The following is a 21818-nucleotide window of genomic DNA, read 5'->3' on the forward strand; positions in this document are numbered from 1 at the left end:
CTCGGTATTTTTGCTGTAAACATTTTCACTGCACAGCTAATTGGCTGAAAGAAATTTTCATCATAAAAGATAAAATAACAGGTTGACAGTTTGTTCTACATTTGGCAGACTTAATGTACTTAAGCTAGTTGCCAAGTTCAGTTTTATTTCTCCATTGAGGAAGTTCTAGCTGTTACTCCCGTTTTTATATTAGATAAATCTTAGCCCTCATATGATCTATCTAGGGTTGAGTAAACATGGTGCTCTTAAAATAGTAGATGATCACAACTATGTATAAAGCTGGGTTGCAAAGCTATATGTAAAGCCAGATTGCATACTATATTAGAAAATGATAACATATCAGTTTATAAATCATTTGTTGGGCAGAGTCAGACTTCCACCCCTCAAAACCAAAAGTTTACCAAGCTATGGCAAATATTAAGAAAAAGTATAACACTGTGAACAAAAGACTTCAAAGACAATGTATTTTCAGTTTTTGCAGTACAGTTCTTAAATTTTGTTATTAAATTTTCATGTTCCATTATGTCCTTTATAATGTCTCTTTTTTTGTTTTTGTTAATTTATCTTTTATGACAAAGTTACCTTACAGTCAAGTAGTTGTCTGAGGAGAATGCTTGCAGCAACGACATTTACGGCAAACATGCTTATGGTGAAAATACACGTTGGGACAGTTGAAAAGAGGAAATGAAATCTTCTTGGGGTGATCCTGCCTCCCCTTGCAGATTTGGGCAGCTCAGTCCCTCCAGTCTTTGGGGCCCACCTCCCCTTCTCTTCCCCTGGTCCTCCCATTGGCTGGGGTGGCCGACCTGGAGTTGTGGTTCAGCTCCTGGGAGATGTCATCGACCATGTCGTTCTCCGAAGCCTCGTGAGCCATGGCTTTGCAGAGCTTACAGGCCACCAGGGCCTTGGCCATGGCCTCTTCGCCATGCTGCCAGAAGAACAGGGCCATCTTTTGCCGCTTCATCAGGACAGCCCACACCATCAGCTCGTGGAAAGGGAAAGGAAAGTGGTTGATCTCGGGGTCATCCAGGTCGATGTCCACTTCTTCTTCACGCTTCTTCGTCGTCTTTCTTCCTCGTCGCAATGGAACATCGTCCTGCAATTTTAGGGAACACACATAGAGGTGGAGTTAAAAATGAATCAATTAAATTTAGTAAACAGTTATTGTACACTTACTTCTGGCCTATATCTGGGAAATACATAAATGAATTACAGGCAGACTTCCTTTTATTGTGATTCACTCGATTGTACTTCACAGATGCGTTTTTTACAAATTGAAGGCGAGACCCTCCACCAGCAAAAAGATGTGACTTGCTGTATTGCAGTGGTCTGGAACTGAACCCGCAAAATCTCTGGTGTATACCTGTCTCTTACCTCATCTCCAACCCTAAGAGAACTCAAAAGTTTGTACTTGCCTAACTTTAAAATAATTTAGAATAGTGTAAGCACAGTTCTATGGGAACACGTCAGTTATATTTTAATTTTAAAAAAGGTATTTTTTTAATGGGCCATTTTCTTTTTATTTTTATTCTTGTCCATTTTTTCCCCCCTCTACAGGTAGCATTATTTACACTGCCTGATGGACAGCCCTACCCTTTTCACGAAAAGGACAAGGACATCCTATACTTGCATTTGTATATACAACAATAACCACATGAACAAAAGGTGAGAAACAGATACTATATCTTGAGTTTCTGCATACCTCATTAGATGTATTTGTGAAGTACTTCTGGCCTTTGGAACTATTGCCATTTGTAAATGCCCATGAATAGATTTGGTTACTGGGATTTATATTTTTCCTTGGTTTTCAGGTTAGCATTTTAAATAGGATGTATTTCCTAGCTTGCAATGCTAAAGTAATCTCATGGTGAAATTTTCAAAGCTACATTGACCTGACCCCTCAACACTGGGAAAAATTTCACTTCCTTATTTTAGAATCATGTACTAAGGCATACCACTGAAATGAACTTACACATATTTTAAAAACGTGTAACAAAGAGAATAAATAATCAACACTAATAATTTGAGCAACACTTACCTCCATTCCCAGTAGTTTCAAGGCTTTGGGCTGTTAAAAAAATTTATGCACAGTTAGATATATGTAGAGATTAAAAAAAGACTCCTACTATATCTTAAACAGGTAATGAAGTAACTCTATTGTACCATATAACATTTATTCATTTCACTAAATAAAACTTTACAAGGAGAACCTATTTGCAGAAATTCTGAAAAAATTGGAGATTTAGTGATTTTGGTGAATCACAGATAATTAGAAAACTGAAAAGGCATAACGAGATCGCCTAGGGGTAGAGCCTGCAGGTTTATTAACCCTTTTGTGGACTAAAATTTCTTCTGTCTTCCTGGAACCATCCTGCTTGGCATCTCCATGACATCAAGCACTTGAGTGAGCAATGAAACTTTCAATCAAACCATGAGATATTTCTCAAACCTCTGAAAGAGCTCTATCACCTAGAGACTTGGGATATTATTCAGAAATATATGTTTAGATGCTTCATGTTACTCATCTTTCTATGCTGCTGTCTGGTAGAGCAAGGCTGACTGTGACCAGAGGGGCATGTGGCGATGCTGGTAAAAGGCACTAAATGGCATGGAAAGTGCCAGCACTATAGTAGCATCATTGGTCATGCTGGAAATATGCAAAATAGTCACAGACCAAGATGGAGACAGGAAGCAACTCAGCAAATTATACAACTTGATTGTATTTAACAAGGGGAGATACAAAATCACATCTCAGGGGTCGGGAATTATATTTCTTTGTTTTAAGTATTATAGAATGGTTGGGTACCACCTGAAAGTTATTTGAAGAAATAGCAAGGTTACAGCACTTACTGTTCCTCCAAATTTTGTTTGGTTGCCCAAGTAGGAATAGCTTGAACCTTGTCTCTCTCCCTTTCTTTCTCTTTTAGCTTCCGTAATGATCACCAGTTTGAAATTTGTGATTTTTTGAAATTTATACTTTTTTGGTGTTTTCAAAGTTCTTTTCTAGCACCACAAAAAAACTTTTATAATCAGAAGATAAGCTTTGGTAAAAAATAAAAATTATGCCCACCACCAGCTAGAATAACAGTTCTCAAAATGTTGTCCATGGACCATGTGACCCTTTCAGGGAGTCTTTCCTGAGACCTTTCCAGGGGTCTGTAAATTCAAAGCTATTTGCATAGTAATACCATGATGTTATTTGACATCAATACTGTATTAATATTTGTAATGATGGTGCAAAAGCAATGGTGAGTAAAAGTCTGAGTGCCTTAGCAAGCATGAATACAGTGGGCCCAAACTCTACCAGTTGTCATTAGGCTCCTCTGTTATACACTTGAAGTCTAAAAACACAAAACAGTTTCACTTAAAAATATCCTTGATGAGGCCTAAAAAATTATTAACTTTATTAAATCTCTACCCTTGCTAGTAAAAATGTCTTTATCATTCTAAAGGATGAAATGGGAAGCATATGTAAAGCACATATTGCTACATATGGAACTACGATGGGTTATCCTGAGCAAAAACACTTTTGGAATTGTTTGGACTGAATTATGGCTACTTTGTTTCATGGATGACCTACTTGAATAAATGACTGGTAGACTACTGTAGTTACTTAGCCTTGGATATTTGGCAGACATATCAGAGATAAACAAAGTAGGACTGTCATTTCAAGGAAAACCACTAATAGCATTGGCTGACAAAATTCAATGACAAAATTCAAACTTATAAGCAAAAATTAGAGACTTGTCTTCACCCACTCCATGACCCTGACAGTTTTTCACTATGTGAAGACTTTTCTGATGAGATTGGAAGTGATGTTAATGAATGTGAGTTCTGGAAACTGTATAATGCCATGTGCTAACATTAGAAGATCTGCATAACTCAACAAACCAATATTTTACAGTGAGCAACCTATGATGTTAAAGGATCCATATAAAGTTCGAGATAGACCAACTGATTTTAATGTAACAGATTATGAAAAGTTCATTGACATGGTTTTATATTTCATGTTGCAACTAATCTTCAAGAAATTGCCACTCGTTTGATTTTGATATTGCATTGAAAAAGTATCTACAATTATCTGTAAACATGATTATAATACTTTTTTTTTTGATATACGTGCCATATTTGTCATGTATTTGCATGAGGTCAGGTTTTCTTCATATATTTCAACCAAAACAACATCCTGTGACAGACTGAATGTAAAAGTAGATATGAGACTCTGTCTTCTATTAAGCCAGACATTACAGAAATTTGCAAAAAAATGTAAAACAATGCTTCTCACTAATTTTTGCTTTTGAAAACATATTTTTTTCATAAACATGTTATCTATGATAACATGTCATGAATAGGCTTCTATGGTTACCTTAAAATGAATTAATAAATATTTTTTAAAGTCTCAATTTTAATTTCCAACATGAACTCACATTGAAAAAGCTTTTTGGAGTCTTCAATAGTTTTTAAAAGTGTAGTAGAGTCCAAGACCAAAGAAAATTGCTGAGGTGAATAAGATTAGTTTGAGTTTCATTGCTATTCTCTGATCATTAAGGCTCACTCTCAGTGCCAGTTTCTGATTTGAACTGGATCTAGTGAGGAATAGAAAGGAGTGTACCATCCGGTACATATCTTTTTTTCTTTCTCTTTTTTTTCCCCAGTGGATTTGATGGTGTAGGGAAGAGGCTGGGCAGTTGCCTTCTCATCTGATCTCCCATTTTTCGGAGAGACAGAAGCCACACCCCAAATCTGTCACTCCCTAGTCCTTCCTAGAGTCCAGGAAACGGAATTTGCCATAAGCCTCACCCTCTTGGGGCCAAAGAGGTTGTGGTAGAGCGTCCGGAAGCGCTTGCGCGTGTAGTTGCAGCGATAAGCGCCGCCCATCAGGTACTCTATCACCAGGCCGATGTCGATCAGGCTGATTCTGTAGTCTGGGGGCAGGTTCCCCTATTAGGGAAGAACGAAACAACAAACGAACAAATCCAAAAGACAGCGTGATTTACTAGGGATTCTATTCCATATGTTCTGTAACTATTTTAGAGTAAAAAAAAAAAATAATAATAATAATTAAAAAAGAAACATACGAATGTAGTATTATGCTGGTTAATTAATTCACCTTAAAATAGATCCAACCGAAACCTGGATATTCTCGCTTGGAAAGAAGACATAAGTTAAATAAGAAGATGCAGTAATCGTCGGCAATAACAGAAAATCAACATATTTATTCAAGTCTTCAGCTGGGGAGAAAAAAACACCAGTGTAGCAGAAAGAAACAAAATGCTAGACATGGCAAATGCTATCACTCCCAGACACGAGGAACTGGCTTCCCCAGATGAAACAGGCCCCCCTCGCTGCTCTGCCTCTGACCCAGGCCTGATACCGCCCTCTTGTGATCATTTATTTCTTCACACTCACTAAATGAAGACTCCTTCCAGAAGGTGATTGTTATTACCATGGGGTCTCTTTTAACACCAAACCTCTATTCACAATGAAATTTTTGTACCTTTTTCATAAAAAGAGAGCAGGATGGATGTCAGGATGAAGTCATTTATGAACATCCTTTGTGTTGAAAGAGAAAGGAGAAAGGAATAACTTTATATTTTTAATTATTTATCTTTGTATTCCCAGCGCCTTTTATAATGCCTGGTATATGGTTGGCATTCAAAATGCTTTTTGTTGTTGTTGTTGAAAATATGAATTAGTAAAACAGTAAAGTTAATTGATGTGATTGGGGTAAAGTCTCAGTTTTGGTTTTTATTAGTATTATGTTCTAAGTAACAGAACTGAACGGCCACAGTCTATGAGTCACTCCTTTTTGGAAAAGCCTCAGTTTATTGCAGAAATTTGACTCGAAATATATGTATTGTTATATCCACATTCTCAGTGGGGTAAGAATAAATGGATAGCAATCAATGTACCAGCCCAAGTGTATGAGATCCCAGTTGTGCCCTTCAACTTCCTTGCTGCCCTTAGACTTAGTTCTCTACCCACCTATTGGGTTCTACTTCTCCCTTGCCTTGGGGCAAAAGGCAGGCTTGGGGACCTAATTTGAGCTGGCTGAGCAAAATGGGACTGTGTGAAGTGCATCAGAGATGAGGTGGAAGCACTTGGAGGCATAGAATCCCTCCCATCTTTAAAGTTGGCCCATCAGAACCCGATTTGAAATCCATTTCATTAGCTGAATTGGATTTCACATAAACGGTCTCTACTCTCCTCCCCATCTTTCTCAGAATTTTGGAATTTCCTTTGTTTGAAGATTATCTCATCAATCTAAATGAATCACCAAATTAAGCTATTCTTAGGCTATCAAGAAAGACCAGTTGTTTAACTTCTTTATGCAAAGCATGAAAAAATATTAAAAAGGGACTTTAGATAATGTTTTATTTTTAAGATAGTAACTGTTCAGGTATTGCCCTTTCCATAAACATTAAACTGAGTTTCAAAACATTATAAGCACAACCACTTTTCTGCATTACTTTGGGACAGGTTAACATAGCTGCAGTTTCTGTGTGGTCTGGCTCTACCAGATGGTTAAGTAAGCTTGTTATTTCAAGAGTAGAAGAGCCCCAGAGCCTGGACACACCTGCTTAAACCTCATATCGTTGTACTTGGCTCCTGTGAGGATGACCTCCAGAAGAGGCTCACCCCATCCGTGTCATTTTCCTCGGCAAACTGTGAGACAGGCAGAGTAAGGAGCACTGGCTGTGAGTGAACTGCTCTGGGCTTCTGTCTATTCTTCACAAGTCAGCTGCTTTCCCTCTAGGCTTCAGTCTTGGTCCTAGGAAAGAAGGGTTGAACTTCATGGCCTCTAAGGGCTGTGATGCTCAAGTACCAGGATCTGGTAAAATCCCCAAGGAATTTATTATGATGCTATTGAAAGGCAATCGTAGCAAGTCTATAATTTTGTGCCTATTTTTAATCCTTTAGTGATTTTCTAAATTTAAACTGTGGGTAATGGTGAGCCTAACACCTACATATTTTCTCTTGAGAAACCTGTGTGAAAGCATTGGTTCGAATTCTAAGAACAAGAACCAATATTGCCTGAAGACCAATATTGAGTCACAATATTTATACATTTGAGGTGACTGTAAGAGTGGGGGTTGTCAGGAAAGTGATAATATTAAAATTCAAAATAAATAATTTAAGAGGGGGGCAAATAAAACATTTTTGCAAATTACTTTATTCATAAAGGGCTGTTAGGTTTCTAGACTACCAAAGAAGGTGTTGAAATCTTTTTCTAGAACCTTCTTATATAAAGCTTGATTATTTCAGAGTGACTTATGTATGATCTGGTCTGAAACAGGAGAAAGGATTCTGGGACTATCCTGAGTTCTACCTAGTTTTGAGTGAAGGCGGGAAAGGAACTGGGCTGCATTTGCTTGACCACAAGGGGGAGATGTTCACCTAACTGAAGCCAAAGAGGGTTTCTCCCTCACCAGCATTTACCACCAGCCGGTTCTGTTTTATTTGTGTAGTAAGGCGATGAATCCAAATACAGAGCAAATTGGAGGATTTGGGATAAGGGAGAGTCAGATGCTTTTGTCGGGGTGATATCTGGAAGCAGGGAAGCTTGCTTTACCAAGTAATGTGTTCGAAATCAGTCTGCAAGACTGATTACAGTTGTTTCTTTCCAGAGGCTTTTGGGAGCAGAGAAATTAAGGGAAGTTATTAGTTTCACGATTTTTACTAGGAAGAGTGGAAACTTTTTGGAGAAGAAGAAATAGATTTCATTAAGTCAATAAAATTGGGTACGATTTAGGCCTGTGTCCTGGGTGAACTCCGAAGGGGATGGCAGCATTGGTACATGTCTGAGGTGCTGGGCCGATGGCCTTGACCCCCTGTGACCTGCAGATGTTACAGATGTACAGAGAATAGACAGCAATATTATCCCACAGTGGAAATAGCACTGGGCTGGATTGTGGTCCTGGCTCTGCCCCTTATGTGACCCTGGGCAGATCACAACCTTTCTCTGTACCTCGGTTTACATTTTGAAAACAGGCAGTTTGGACACAGTTACTTCTAAGATCTTGTCTATTTCTAAAGGCCCAATTGTCTGACCACCTGGCAGGCTGCTCTGATTTCTTTGCTGCCAGGTTACTGGGCAAAGACTCTTGTACAGGGTTGGTGTAATTTCCGCTACTTCGCTGAAATTTGGTTAGTGGAGGTGGGGGCTAGAGACAAGGGATGGTAGACGGATAGATGGGGATAGGGTGGTGCTCATCACATCCTCTGGAAAAGGCAGAGACAGTGCACGGCACCTCACACACCACAAGTAATGTCCAAAAACCTTCTGGAGGAGTCTTCCTTTGCTTGGGTCCTTTTCAAATAGGAAGTTGACCATGATACTGGAGTAATAATTCTGCCAGCTGTTTCTGTTACTCTCCCTTCCCCTTTTTGGTAATTACTTTGGTAATTGGTGAAGCCTGAACACTTATTTCCCATTTCATGCCTTAATGACACATGGCAAGCCACGTGATTCAATAATTTGATCCACAGAATAAAATAGAGATGCTTGAGTCTATGAGTATGTACAATCTGACAACTTGAAAACATTGTCTCCTTTTTCCATTCTATGAGCTCCTATGAGCCATGCCTAAGGATTACTTTTAATTAAAAGAACAATTTAAATTTACTTATCAGATCTGCTCCTCTAAATGCACTCTGTTTTTCAGATGTCAGCTCATGATATCCCTATCAGATTTCAGCTGTTTAGGAAACACCTTTTTATCTTGGAAACTTACAATAAGCCTTCAAACCAAGATTGTTTCCTTCTGATGTATAACGTGTAAAATCATAGCTGTTTTTCAGGTCTACCAAAGAAGAGTAGGGAAAAGACTGTTTGGTGAAAATTTATGAAAAAAGAGAACATTCTCCCAATCTTTGGCATTGTAATAGACTGGGCAACCAATTTTTTTAAAAACGAAGAATGCTTTTGTAAATTTGCATGAATTTAGCAGGTGGGATTATGAAAATGTCCTTTCTTTACTGAAAGTGAATGTTTTTCTTTTTTTCATTCTGCAAAGCTCTGGGTCTTGATTCTCATGTGAATGAATTTTTAACTATCATAATTTCACCACTACTTCTCTATAATATTTAAATATCATCTTGCTTTGGTGGGGAGAGATAGTATAAGTAATCTGAAGTAGTAGCACATTTAATTTAAGAAAAACTACTAATTTAAAACATACAGAGGCACAAATTGAGCAGACAGTTAGCTACTAAAATGGCAAGTTAGATTTCACGAAAAAGCAGACAGACTCGGCCCACTTTGGTTTAATATGAGAGCGCTGGTACATCCAATGGATTTATGCATGAAAATAGTTCAGGGAATTGGGTTGGCTGATATCATTTGAAATTTCTGATTGATGCTGAACATCAATGCTTTACTTCATTGCTCCTAGATTTCTCCCTTGATGTAAATAATTTGAGATTTTGAAACTAGCCTGGGAGCAATTCTCCAATTTCAGTTCCATTGTTTCAAAAGATAGTTGGACCTACAGATGTCATACTGGTTAACTAACGATGGTCTGATAATTCCTAAATGCATTCCCTGGGCTCATAAGAATTACTTACATTTCATTTACAGACATATTATCAAACGCTGTGTTTCAGGTCTAGAACTGTCTTCATAACTTATGAACAACATTTTGTTAAAGGGCTTATTGCTTACTGAGTAATTTTTGCCACAGTAAATTGGTTAATATGTGTACATAAAGTCCTACAGTCATAAAGCACAAAGCACATGCTAATTATTATCATGTTCCTTAATTTTGAAAATTGCGTAAATTGTCCAAGATTTTCTTAGCATTTTAAACCTAGCTTTTATAGACTTTGAATATCTGATTGGTCTAAATTGCTGGAAGTCATGTGGAACCATCTGACATGATGTGCACCAATAGTTATTTCTCTATCATTCACTTCTTAAAACGTCACAAACAAACCCCCTCATTTTTGGCTCCCTTAATACACACAACATAACATGTAGACAGCTCCAGCTCCTTTGGCTACCATTGTTATTCTTTCTTGCTCTCCAATAGTCAGATGCTTGCCTTTATCGTAGAAATAAATGGAGTCTGCATTTCCTGCTTCTATTTCTTCCCAAGAGAAGAAACTAAACATAGGTTTTCTTCTTCTCCCCACCTCATTGGCAGTCTCAATTCCAGGTAAAAGGATAAATTGTTCCTAAGCCAGTTCAGTACTATCCTCAGTGATTTGTTATTTTCTTCCAGTTATTAAATTAGTAAGTAAATGAATCTTTATATAACTATGTTCTTGCTCCAGTATTTGGATAATACTTAAAAGAAAACTATAATTGCTTCTAACTAATACTCTTTCCTCTTAAATTCTTACCATCCTGTTCTTTCTTGTTAGTTATTATTTTTGAGATATATCAAAAATATCATTTATACTCAGTAAAATCTAACTGCAAAATCCCTTTGAAAAATCAGGCAAGACACTGAGAACCTGAGTGATGGAGGTGACTGAGTGAATTTATTTGAAAGTTTGGATTGGCTGATGGCTGGGACTGAGGAATAAGGCACAGATGGCCTCCCAGTTCCTTGAGTGACATGGAGTAGCTTAAGGTAAGGGAAATAATAACTTATTATTTTAGAAAAACTCAAGACATTTTATTGAATCTGAGCAACAAATATCTTGGCAAAGAATATACATGAAATGCGTAGACTGAATCTTCCAAGATACTTCTCCCTCTTTAGTTTCCAGGCAATTTTAAGCCAGGATAAAGTAAACAAAACTGGGAGACTTGAAGAAAAGAGAAATGGGTTTGTTGAGGGTAGGTATGTTGATGGCTTGTAGTAGGGCAGACAAAGGAAAGATGCGACCTTGGCAAAGTAGTTGTTGGGTTGGAGCGACAGTTTGCACACTGTCTGTTCCCCTTGCTTTGAAAGAACTACAGGCTTCCCTCACTCACGTGGATGAAAAAGGTCCAGAGGGTTAATAGGCACATTATAGGCAGCCCCAGGACCTTTGCTTGCCCTTTTGAAAGAAAAGTAAAAAAGTCGCTACGGGGCACCTAAAGGTCAGTTCTAGCCAACGAATTCCTCTGACATGAAGGAATTGGAATTGTTTTATTGACCTTATTTTGTAGCTTTCTCTATATTCTCTGGACTTTGGTGAAGAATTGCTACAAACAGGTAGGTGAGTATACATGTATATGGCTGTAGGTGTGTATGTATGTGTGCATGCACATGAGTATGGGGTGGGGGACATGTCACCATCTATTTTATCCTTTTGAGCTAAAACACCACTTTCTGGGAATCCCATCACGGGCTCAGGACCAAAGCCACCTCTGAAAGAGATTGTATGGGGCAAAAGAACAAGCACTTGGCTAAGTTTAAACATAGCCTCCCTGTGCCTCGCTCTTCTCATCCGTACTTGGAAATAGTGCTATATAACAAAATAATAATAATAAAATAATTTTACTTCATAGAATTATCATAAAGATGTAATGAGCTAAGCCACACAGAAAGCTTAGATCAGTGTCATATACCTGGTCATCACTAAATCACAGGTATTATTTTATTATTATTAATCAAAGATTCTGAGTTCTCACCCTAGCTCTTCACTAACCACTTAATACAGTTCTCAACTCCTTGCATTTCAGCCTACTCATCTGTAAAATGAGAATAAATCTACTTGATCCAAACTACTGGCCTTTCCCCCCTGTCAAATTAGATAATAACTGTGAAAAAATATACTGGAAAAAATAAATTGTTAGAAGAAGGAAATGCACATATACGTTTTAGTCCCTGTTTCCCTGAGACTTTTGGGCTATGCTCACCATACTTGTAGAGTGCTAGAAGTGACAGTCATACATTGCATCAGGAGCTAGTAAATGAAGATACCACTGATGGCCTGGAAATTAGATCCCCAAACAGCGAGGGGCATATAGAAAAATACAGATAATGGCATAAATCCACATGGCATGGGGAAAAGCCTAGAGTTCCATGATCCAAAAGCACTACGTCCAATGAAAGCATCTAAAACCACAGAGACAAGGTAAAATCGCAGCTACATTGTAAGCAGAGATGTCAGAGTTAAAAGCGCGCGCGCACGCACACACGCACACGCACACACACACACACGCGCACACACACACACTGTCCTGAAACAAGGGGGGTCTGGCAGAGACAGGAATACTCTGGCAGCTCATGCAATGCAGAATAGAGGCGCTTTCTAATCACAGGAAGCAGTCAACACAGGGCCTCCGACCTGCAGTCGAGAGGGTTCTTACCTTTTTGACATCCCTGACCAAGTGGTACAATGTGTTTGAGGGCCCATGTCTCTGAAAACAATAAAGAAGAATCAAATGGTTTTGCTAGTCAGGGGCTCTCACTGGCAAGGCAAGAAGGATCTGAAGGAAGGGTTCTGGCTAGTGGAGGGGACAGTCGTTAGGATGAAGCTTGTTGTAGTTGCTCAGTTGTACCTGTCTTTTCTAAATAAACACCGGCAGAGTTTTAGGATTGTAGTTCCAGGTCCTAGGTTCAAACTTTACAAAGGAAGCCATCAACTCTGTTAACAGCTGGGCCAAAACATCATTTAAGGGGCTAGTTTTGCAGCTCAGGAAGACAAAGGGCCAATTTATCACATTGTAAATATGCTTTGGCACCTTGCCAAACTGGCAACTTGTTTATTAGCCATAATGAATGCGAAATTGTTTAAGCTGGTGCTGGCAAACTTCTGTAAAGAGCCAGATAATCAATATTTTAGACTTAGTGGGCCGTTCAGTCTTCGTAGCAACTGCTCAACTCTGTCGTTGTGTGAAAGCAGCCAGAGGCAACATCTAAGCAAATGAGCTTGCCTATATTTCAATAAAACTTTATTTGTAAACACAAAAAGAGAGTAAAACTTCCTATAGTTTTAAAATGTCACAAAATATCATTCTTGTTTTGATTTTTTTCAACCATTAAAAAATAAAAAAGGCTGTTCTCTCCTTGCAGGCCACATAAAAACAGGCAGTGGACTGGATTTGGTTCTTGGGTGATGGTTTGCTAAAACCCAGTCTAAAGAAAAAGCCACAGGAAGTTTGAGAAAAAGAGAGGCTTGGGAAGAAGTTGTTTGTTTGCTTAAGGTAGGAATAAAATGAAATTGTTTCCCACCCAATTGTTTCTCAGGAATAGGAATGCTAGATAAAATACAGGACACCTCCTTAAATTTGAATTCCAGATAGACAATGAGTAATTTATTATATAAGTATGTTCTATGCAATATTTGAGACATACTTATACTAAAAATCATCATTTTTTTAAAATCTGAAATTCAAATTTAACCAGGCATCCTGTATCTTTATTTGCTAAATCTGCTGACTCTATTGGAGGATCTCAAACACTGATGGCGAGTCCTTAAAGACTATTGGAACACATTCAAAGACTGAGACAGTCCCAGAGTACCACCTCAGCTACGCATTCATTCAGGTGGACAGACTTGTCAGAACTCTTTTTTCACTGAGAGATACAGTATTGTGTAGGAATTAAGCACTCAGACTCTGGAGACAGAAAGCCTGGCTCCAAATCTGGCTCTGCTGTGACCATGGGCAAGACACTTCGCTGTGACTCAGTATTACCATCTCCAAAATGAGGATAATAATACCACTTATTCAATAGAGTTGTTATGAGGATTAAATGATGAAATGTTTATAAAGTTATGAAAGCAGAGCTTAGCACTCTCTAAATGATAGCTATTATTATTACTGAGGCCCTTCGTTGTCCCATAACTCCAGGGAAATGCTACCAGGTGAGTGTAGTGATGCCTTCTATGGGCCTTTCTTGATATGGAACTTTCCCACTTAATTCTTTCCAATCATTGGAATAAATCGCTCTACTCCCTTGGTGCTCTAATTGGCATGTAAGTCATTAAACTCTGTTTTACTCTTTGATTTTACTAAAAACCCATTATTCTTACTCCTCCCACACCAGACATATGAAGATATAGTTGACATATAACATTGTGTAAGTTTAAGGTGTATGATGTGATAATTCGATACTCGTATATATTGTAAAATATTTACTACAATAAAGTTAGTTAATACATCCTTCTCCTCACATAATTACCATTTTGTTGTTACGGTGAGACCACTAAAGCTCTACTTTCATAGCATACCACATTACTTTCATGTATACAATATTAACTATAGTCACCATGTTGTACCTTATATCCCTCTCTAGAACTTATAACTGCAAGTTTGTACCCTTTGGTCAATATCTCCCCAATTTCCCCACCCTTCCGCCCCCAATTTTTTGAGGAACCTCCACCATGTTTTTTATATTTGGCTCCCTTGTCAAATATTATTAGTTGACCATATATGCATGGGTTTATTGCTGGGCTCTCAATTCTGTTCCATTTGTCTGTGTATCTGTTTTTATGCCAATATCATATGTTTTGATTACTATAGCTTTGTGATATAGTTTGAAATCAGGAAGTGTGATGCTTCCATCTTTGTTCTTTTTTCTCAAGATTGCTTTGGCTATTCAGGGTCTTTTGTGGTTCCATGCAAATTTTAGGATTTAAAAAAAAATTTTTTTCTGTGAAAAATGCCATTGGAATTTTAAAGGGATTATCCTGAATCTATAGGTGGCTTTGGGTAGTATGGACCTCTTACCGATATCAACACTTCTTATCCAAAAACACATGATATCTTTCTATTTATTTGTATCTTTTTCAATTCCTTTCATCAGTGGCTTATAGTTTTTGGTGTATAGGCCTTTCATTTCTTTGGTTAAATTTATTTCTAAGTAATTTATTGTTTTTGATGCTATTGTAAATGGGATTGTGTTCTTTATTTTCTTTTCAAATAGTTCATTATTAGTGTGTAGAAATGTGACTGATATTTGAATGTTGATTTTGTATCCTGAAACTTTACTGAATTCATTTAGTTCTAACAGTTTTTGGGTGGAGTCTACAGAATTTTCTATATATGAGATTATGTTATCAGCCAACAGAGCCAATTTTACTTCTTGTTTTCCAGTATGGATGCCTTTTATTTCTTTTTCTTGCCTAATTGCTCTGACTAGGACTTCCAGTACTATGTTGAACAGGAGTGGTGAGGGTGGGCACCACTGTCTTGTCCCTGATCTCAGAGGGAAAGTTTTCAACCTGTCACTATTGAGTATGACGTTAGCTGTGCATTTGTCACTTATGGCCTTTATTAAGCTGCAATGTACTCCTTCTGTATGCAATTTGTTCAGAGTTTTTTTATCAAGAAAGGATGCTAAATTTTGTCAAATACATTTTCTGTATCAACTGATCTGATCATATGATTTTTGTAATTCATTCTAGTATTGTGATGTATCACATTTATTGATTTGCATATGTTTAACCAGCCTTGTATCTAGGGATGAATCTTACTAGGTCATGACTCATATTTTTTTTAATGTGCTATTGAATTTGGTTTGTTAGTATTTTATTGAAAAATTTTATATCTCTATCAGGAATATTGCCTATAGTATTTTTTTTTTCTCTCGTAGTGTCCTTATCTAGCTTTAGTATCAGGGTAATACTGGCCTTGTAAAATACATTTGGGAGTATTCCCCCCTCTTTAAATTTTTTGAAGAGTTGGAAAAGAATTGGGGTTAATTCTTTAAACGTTTGGTAAAATTCACCTGTGAAGTCACCTGGTCCTGGGCTTTTCTTTGTTAGAAGGTTTTTGATTTCTGATACAATCTGTTCAATTTTTCTATTTCTTTATGATTCAGACTTGGTAGGTTGTCTGTTTCTAGGAATGTACCCATTTATTCTAAGGCTAATTGTGAAGCTTTTTGTGAAAGTGGAAGGTTGGGCCTCCTACTTCACTATTTTGGTCCATTATTCTTACTGAAAGTCTTGGTGTGCTGAACAACAACAACAAAACATCTGAAACCTGGAGCCACTCTGCTGATCCGTTTTCTATTTCCAGCAGTGGGAGTAAGATAGAGCCCGGGTGATACCACCTAACACTGATCACTGGCTGGGAATAGGTCAGTAAGCTCCATCTCATTAGTACTGTGGACGATGGGACAGAGAAGCACTGTGACAAATGAGGGGAAGAATAATCTCTGGGACAGAAGATTTGGTTCAGTACTAGCTTCTTTTTTAACTTAGGAGTTTTGTGACCATGAATAAACCAATTCACTTTTTGGTCTCAGTTTTCTCATCTATAAAAGGGGAGAAAGCAGCATCTACATTTTAAACTTCACTTGATTTTAGGATCAGCTCAGGCAAATATACTTAATTCATTGAATACTCTCAAAGAGCTTCATAAATAGTAGTTTTTCTTATAGTAGTTTTAGTAGTTTTCCTTGCTATCCCTAGCGAATGAATTAAATCCTTATAAAACAACAATAAATATTTTTGGGCAACTCCAAATGAGAAGTGTTTTACAATTTATTCCATTATAGTGAAAAAAAAAAAATGAACTTCATAGTTCTGAGAACAAGATGGTGCAGGATAGGTAATTGGCCTCTTTTGATGCTGGAGTGAAATCAACCCTCCTCTGCTGATTGCCTCAAATCCTCTCCAGGCTTACAAATAAATTGTGTTCTAATTTCCAGAGCCTTAGGTTTTGTGTAAGAATCTGAAGATGCTCCCTTTTGGTGATCTCATAACTTTGTGCCTTAGATGCGGACAACTGAGCAGTTAAAACAAGTAGAATCTTGGTGACTTGGTATTTGCTGTCAACACAGGTCTTAGGGAGCATTTGTGAAAAGTGATCCATGCATTTTGAGGGGAGGCAGGAGGTTCACAGGCAGTAGGGAGCAGGAGAAGGTAAAACAAAAAATATAGAGAAAATAAAAAGTGCCTTAGCTTGGTCCTACCGTATTGTACAATTCCTCTAGTCTGGAGATGGTGAGAAAACGATGCATGCTTACTCCATTCTCTATGAGTAATTTCACAAAATCCACTCTGTCCAGAACTAGGGCATCCAACATGGCTTGCTCCAGAGATCCCACCTGCAAATCAAGTCACTGAGTTAGTCTGCCCTCAGGTCTAGAAATGCAGTTCTTTGGCTTTCACTTGAACAGTTTAGAAATAGTGTTAGCCTTTTGACATCTGGTAAAACTTCAGTGCATCTAAGAACATGCTAGAGAGAGTGTTCCCAGCTCCACTTTTGAGAGAGCCAGTCTCTGCTGTGTTTTGGGGTCTGTCTTTGCAAATAGAATTCAAGAATTTCTAGGTCCAAAAGTTATTTCCTCCTTGAATCTCTTTTTGTTTTGGATCTTGAGAAGATACGAGGATTTACAAGGCTTTTCCTGTCCCAACTCTCTGACCAAACTTCTACAATACCAGTGAGGTGCTAACTGGGGCCTTTGCTGTATTCGTTTTTAGCTTCCTTAGACTCTGAATTAGACCTTGGCTGGCTTGAGAAGAAGGATCCTAGTAGACAGACCAGGAAGTAGGCTGTTCTCTGTTTTTCATTTAGTGATACTCCTTGCCTTTGTCTCATTCATTTTTACATGGAGAACCAGCAACTATTTAGGTCTCTTGGTCTGTTTGCTAGGGTTTTATTTAATACCTTTCACAAAAATCTTCCAGTGTTCAGACGCCTTGACAAATCTTCCTACATTTGTAATTTACTGGTGGCACTAAATGAAGACAGGGGCTTTCTGGGGAAAGGAAGGGTTAAAAAAAAACAAAACAACCTGCACATGAGGGTGTGGTCGTTCAGTAACTCCAGGCACAGAAATCAAATCTCAGGCTGCTGGCTGCCTCCTGGGGATACATGCGTACATCTCTTGGTGGCTAATATTCCAAATTTTTATTTTTGGTAGACTCGATTGAGGGAAACAAACCAGGAACAGTTATATAAAAGCTTTGGTCCCTTCTGTATTGTTCTCGGGAATAGGGAGGACCTGCATTCAGCTGCCAAGACCAGATGGCACCTGCATGGGGAAGCCTGCTAATTCTGTGTGCTGAGGTGAGACGCAGGCACTTGGAAGCAGCATCCTCAAAGACAACCAGAAACAAACTGCTAATTCAAATCCTTACTTAGTTTTCATTAATACAACTTTGTCCTATACATATATTTTTCAGACATTTCAAAGAAATGGCATCGTCTGCTGCTGAAAATTGCTGTCAATGGCCACTCAGACAGATGGAAACATTTGGAACGTTTTGAGTTGTGCTTGTTCGTATGTTCCACCAGGTGGCAGTAGTTTCCTAAATAATTTCTATTCTAAAGAAAAGGCAGCAGTTTCCCGAGCTGGTCTCGGAGGCTCCTTAAACGAATACCCGTGCCCAAGCAAGTGGGCTTTTCAGGGGTGGTGACAACATATACTCTACCGGCCACTGTTGCCCATAAATAAAGATCTGGCTGCGAGCGATGTCGACTCTGTTCCAGGCCAAAGCCAAGCTCAGTTGGTCTGGGGCCGAGGCATTAGCTCCTGTGTGCAGACAAGTAGAAAAGAGTTGGAGAGAGAAAACAATAATCAGTTCGTACCAAGAAGACCCACTCCATCACTGTCTCATCAAGACCCCTCTTCCTGAAGAGTAGACTCAGTTGTAGCAGGGTTTCTCAAACTCAGCACTATTGGCATTTTGGGCGGGATAATCCTTTATCTTGGGGGTTATCCTGTAATTGTAGAATATTTAGCAGTATTTCTGGACTTAACACATTGGATACCAATAGCACTTCCTTCAGGAGTCATGGCAATAGATAAAGAGAACAAAGTGGTGATTGCTAGATGGGAGAAGCATTGAGGGGCTGGATGGAAAAGGTGAAGGGATTGAAAAGTACAAACTGGTAGTTACAAAATAGTCATGGGGATGTAGAGTACAGTATAGGGAATATGTTCAATAACATTGTAATAACCATGTATAGTGCCAGGTAGGTACCAGACTAATCGGGGGGATCACTTCATAAATTGTGTAAATGTCCAACCACTATGCTATACACCTGAAACTAATATAAAATAATATTGAACATCAAGTCTAATTGAAAAATAAAAATCCAAAAAATAATAAAAATAAAAATGTCTCCAGACATTGCCAAATTCTTCCAGGAGTGAAGGGAGATAAAATCAGCAAGAACCACTGCTCAACAGTCTTTTTTTTTTAAAATTTAAATATAGTCGGTATACGGTATTATATTAGTTTCAGATGTACGATACAGTGATTTGACATTTGTATACCTTACGATGTGATCGTTCCACTAATTCTAGTAATCATCTTTCACCATGTAAACTTATCAAAATATTATTGACTATATTCTCCTTTATTTTTATCACCCATCCTCCACCTCCTTCCTTCTGACAACCTTAGTCTCTATGACTGTTTTTTGCTTGTTTGTTCATATTTTTTTTAGATTCCACATATAAAGTAAACCATGTGATATCTGTCTTTCTTTGCCTGACATATTTCATTTAGTATGGTCCATTCATCCTGTTGCAAAGGGCGCTATTTCATTCTTTTTGTATTGCTGCATAATATTTTTATATATATGTACATCACATCTTATTTATCCATTCATCTGTCGATGGACATCTAGCTTGCTTCCATATCTTTGCTATTGTGAGTAATGCTGCAGTGAACATAGGGGTGCATATATCTTTTCAAATTAGTGCTCTGGATTTCTTTGAATAAATACCCAGAAGTGGGATTGCTGGGTTGTATGGTATATCTATTTTTAATTTTTTTGAGGAAACTCCATACTGTTTTCTACAGTGGTTGCACCAGTTTACCTTAACCCAACAGTGCACAAGGGTTCCCCTTCTCCACATCCTCACCAACACTTACAATTTGTTGACTTTTTGGTAACAGAGGCTGATTTGTGTATCCACACATTGATGGGTTCAGTATAAACCACATACTTATAGTAAATTAATCAGTGTTTGGAATGATGGATACCAATTCAGTTCACATAGTAATCTTTCCATAAAAATATAGTTCTTATCTCTTTAGATATTACAGAGACTGCAAACTCATACCAGGGTCACTGGCATAATCAAGTGATAAATAGGAATGTGTCAAAATATATTGTGATCATTTTGAAAGAAAAAAGTGAAGACTCCTTGGGGCTGCACTTCATACTTCTCTTTGCTTCCTTAGCTGCTCTATTGGTCATTACTGACCTGCTGTCATGGTTTATTTCCTTTGCCATTCATATGCCACAAGTTGGTATCTCTCCTAAGTCAACAGCAGCAACACAAACCCGAACAAGAACACATAGCAGGAAGCAGTCATTGAGATCAATGTCAACTACCCGAATGTAAGTGTCAAAAGAAAGCATAAAGCCAATGAGTCTTGGCTTTTTAGAAATTGAAAATCCATCTCTCAAGAATGGTCCTGGGTGACAGTCTGGATCAGTGGTTCTAGGACAATCACAGTGTTATAGTCACAGTGTTAACACAGAAATTTCTGCTTCTTAGGAGACTCCTCAGTCCTGCACAGATCTGGATGGCTGGTTACCCTATTTTCAGCTGTAGTTGTATACTGGACTTGCCTGGAGAGCTTAAGAAATACTCATGCCTAGGATGCATCCTCAGAGATTCTGGTTTAATTGGCCCTGGGCATTGTAGTTTTAAAAAGCTCCCTAAATGCTTTTAGGAACTAGAGTTTCTTAAACTTATCTTCATATTACAATCATGAAGGCAAGGTTAAGAACCCTAAGTCTAGATCATATATGTTCATGAATTCACTCGCTCATCTGTTTATTCATTCATTTATTTCTGCATGCAAAGATATTAGTTTCATGCCTTCTCATATGGCAGGCACGATGCCAGTATGAGTACCAAAGTGAATAAGACAATTCTTTGTCTTGAGAGTTTACATTCTAGAGGAGGAAAGAGGTCTGTAATTAAATACACCATTTCATGCAATCATGCATTTATCTGCTCAACAGAAATTTATTGAATAGCTTCTGTGGCAGGAACTGTTTTGTCTTTGACTATCTAGTGGTGAACATGATAGCTAAAGGCACTCTTTTTGTGAAGCTTATTACTTCTATTAGAAGAAGAGCAGGATTCAGAAAATAAACAAATGAACAAACTAATAAGCAGTGCACTTTCAAATTGTGTTAAGTGCTGTAAAGGAGCAGTGTCATTCCTAGGATATGTGGAAATTGTATCTATATATACAATTTGAGTCACTTTAAGTCAATGTGGCAGCACCAATCTGGCTACTCAATATTGCATGGGCCTATGACTGAAATATTGTGCCAGTCAGCTGGAGTGATTTGTTAGCCAGTCTACCTTCCCAAGACCAGGGCTGGACATCAAGCCATTGGTTAACCTCATAAACACAAATCTGAGAGTTATTTGGGGCATCTGGTGGACCCCAGATGAAATGTAGATGGTTGGAAAATGACCTAAGTATTGAAATGTGTCTGGGGTCCATGCGCATCTTGGTTTGGACTCAGGGCACCCTACCCATAGGGCTCTGCAGCCCTGGCTGCTGCTAGATCCCAGGTGGGCATGGGGAAGGCTCTTTAAAGCACCGGTCTAAGGGTGATAATGATAATGACCAGCGTGATGGTGGAGTGCTCTGTTAGAATGTGTGGACAGTAGGCCTTACTGAGAGTAACATTTGAACTGAGACCTAAATCATTAGAAAAAGCCAGTATGTGAAGAATTGAGGGAAAAGCATTCCAGGAAGAGGAAACATCAAGTGCAAAGGCCCTGTTGTGGGAATAAATACAAGTAGGTATAAGACATAAAAATATGGTTTCATTATTTCTTCTTTCTGCAGGAGGTCAGGGAAGATTTACATGCATAAATAATGACCACACATGGTTTTAACAGATCAGTTCACTAGACAATTGAGATGAAGAAAGGTATTCTAGGAAAGGAAACACTGTATGCAAATATTGGGAGAATTAAATAGTCCAGTCAATTTGA

The 21818-nt window shown here is 38.1% G+C and overlaps 1 protein-coding gene across 22 annotated transcripts in view; it reads right to left on the minus strand.

Annotated features, from left to right (window-relative positions):
- Positions 1 to 21818, minus strand: part of TRPM3 (transient receptor potential cation channel subfamily M member 3) — a 263502-nt gene that overhangs the window by 86814 nt on the left and 154870 nt on the right. For 15 of the 22 annotated variants that reach the window (XM_039839740.1, XM_039839330.1, XM_039838630.1 and 12 more), the window contains 7 exons: positions 18268 to 18368; positions 16803 to 16937; positions 12248 to 12298; positions 5111 to 5146; positions 4801 to 4941; positions 2039 to 2068; positions 807 to 1096 (listed from right to left, as the gene is read on the minus strand). In XM_039839740.1, the coding sequence (XP_039695674.1) occupies positions 807 to 1096; positions 2039 to 2068; positions 4801 to 4941; positions 5111 to 5146; positions 12248 to 12298; positions 16803 to 16937; positions 18268 to 18368 (784 nt within the window). The remainder of the gene's footprint in view (positions 1 to 806; positions 1097 to 2038; positions 2069 to 4800; positions 4942 to 5110; positions 5147 to 12247; positions 12299 to 16802; positions 16938 to 18267; positions 18369 to 21818) is intronic. The other 7 variants (XM_039838793.1, XM_039838879.1, XM_039839185.1 and 4 more) reach the window with 1 other exon arrangement.

This window comes from Pteropus medius, unplaced genomic scaffold (assembly GCF_902729225.1).
Source record: "Pteropus medius unplaced genomic scaffold, Ma_sr-lr_union100, whole genome shotgun sequence".
Classification (NCBI taxonomy): Eukaryota; Metazoa; Chordata; class Mammalia; order Chiroptera; family Pteropodidae; genus Pteropus; species Pteropus medius.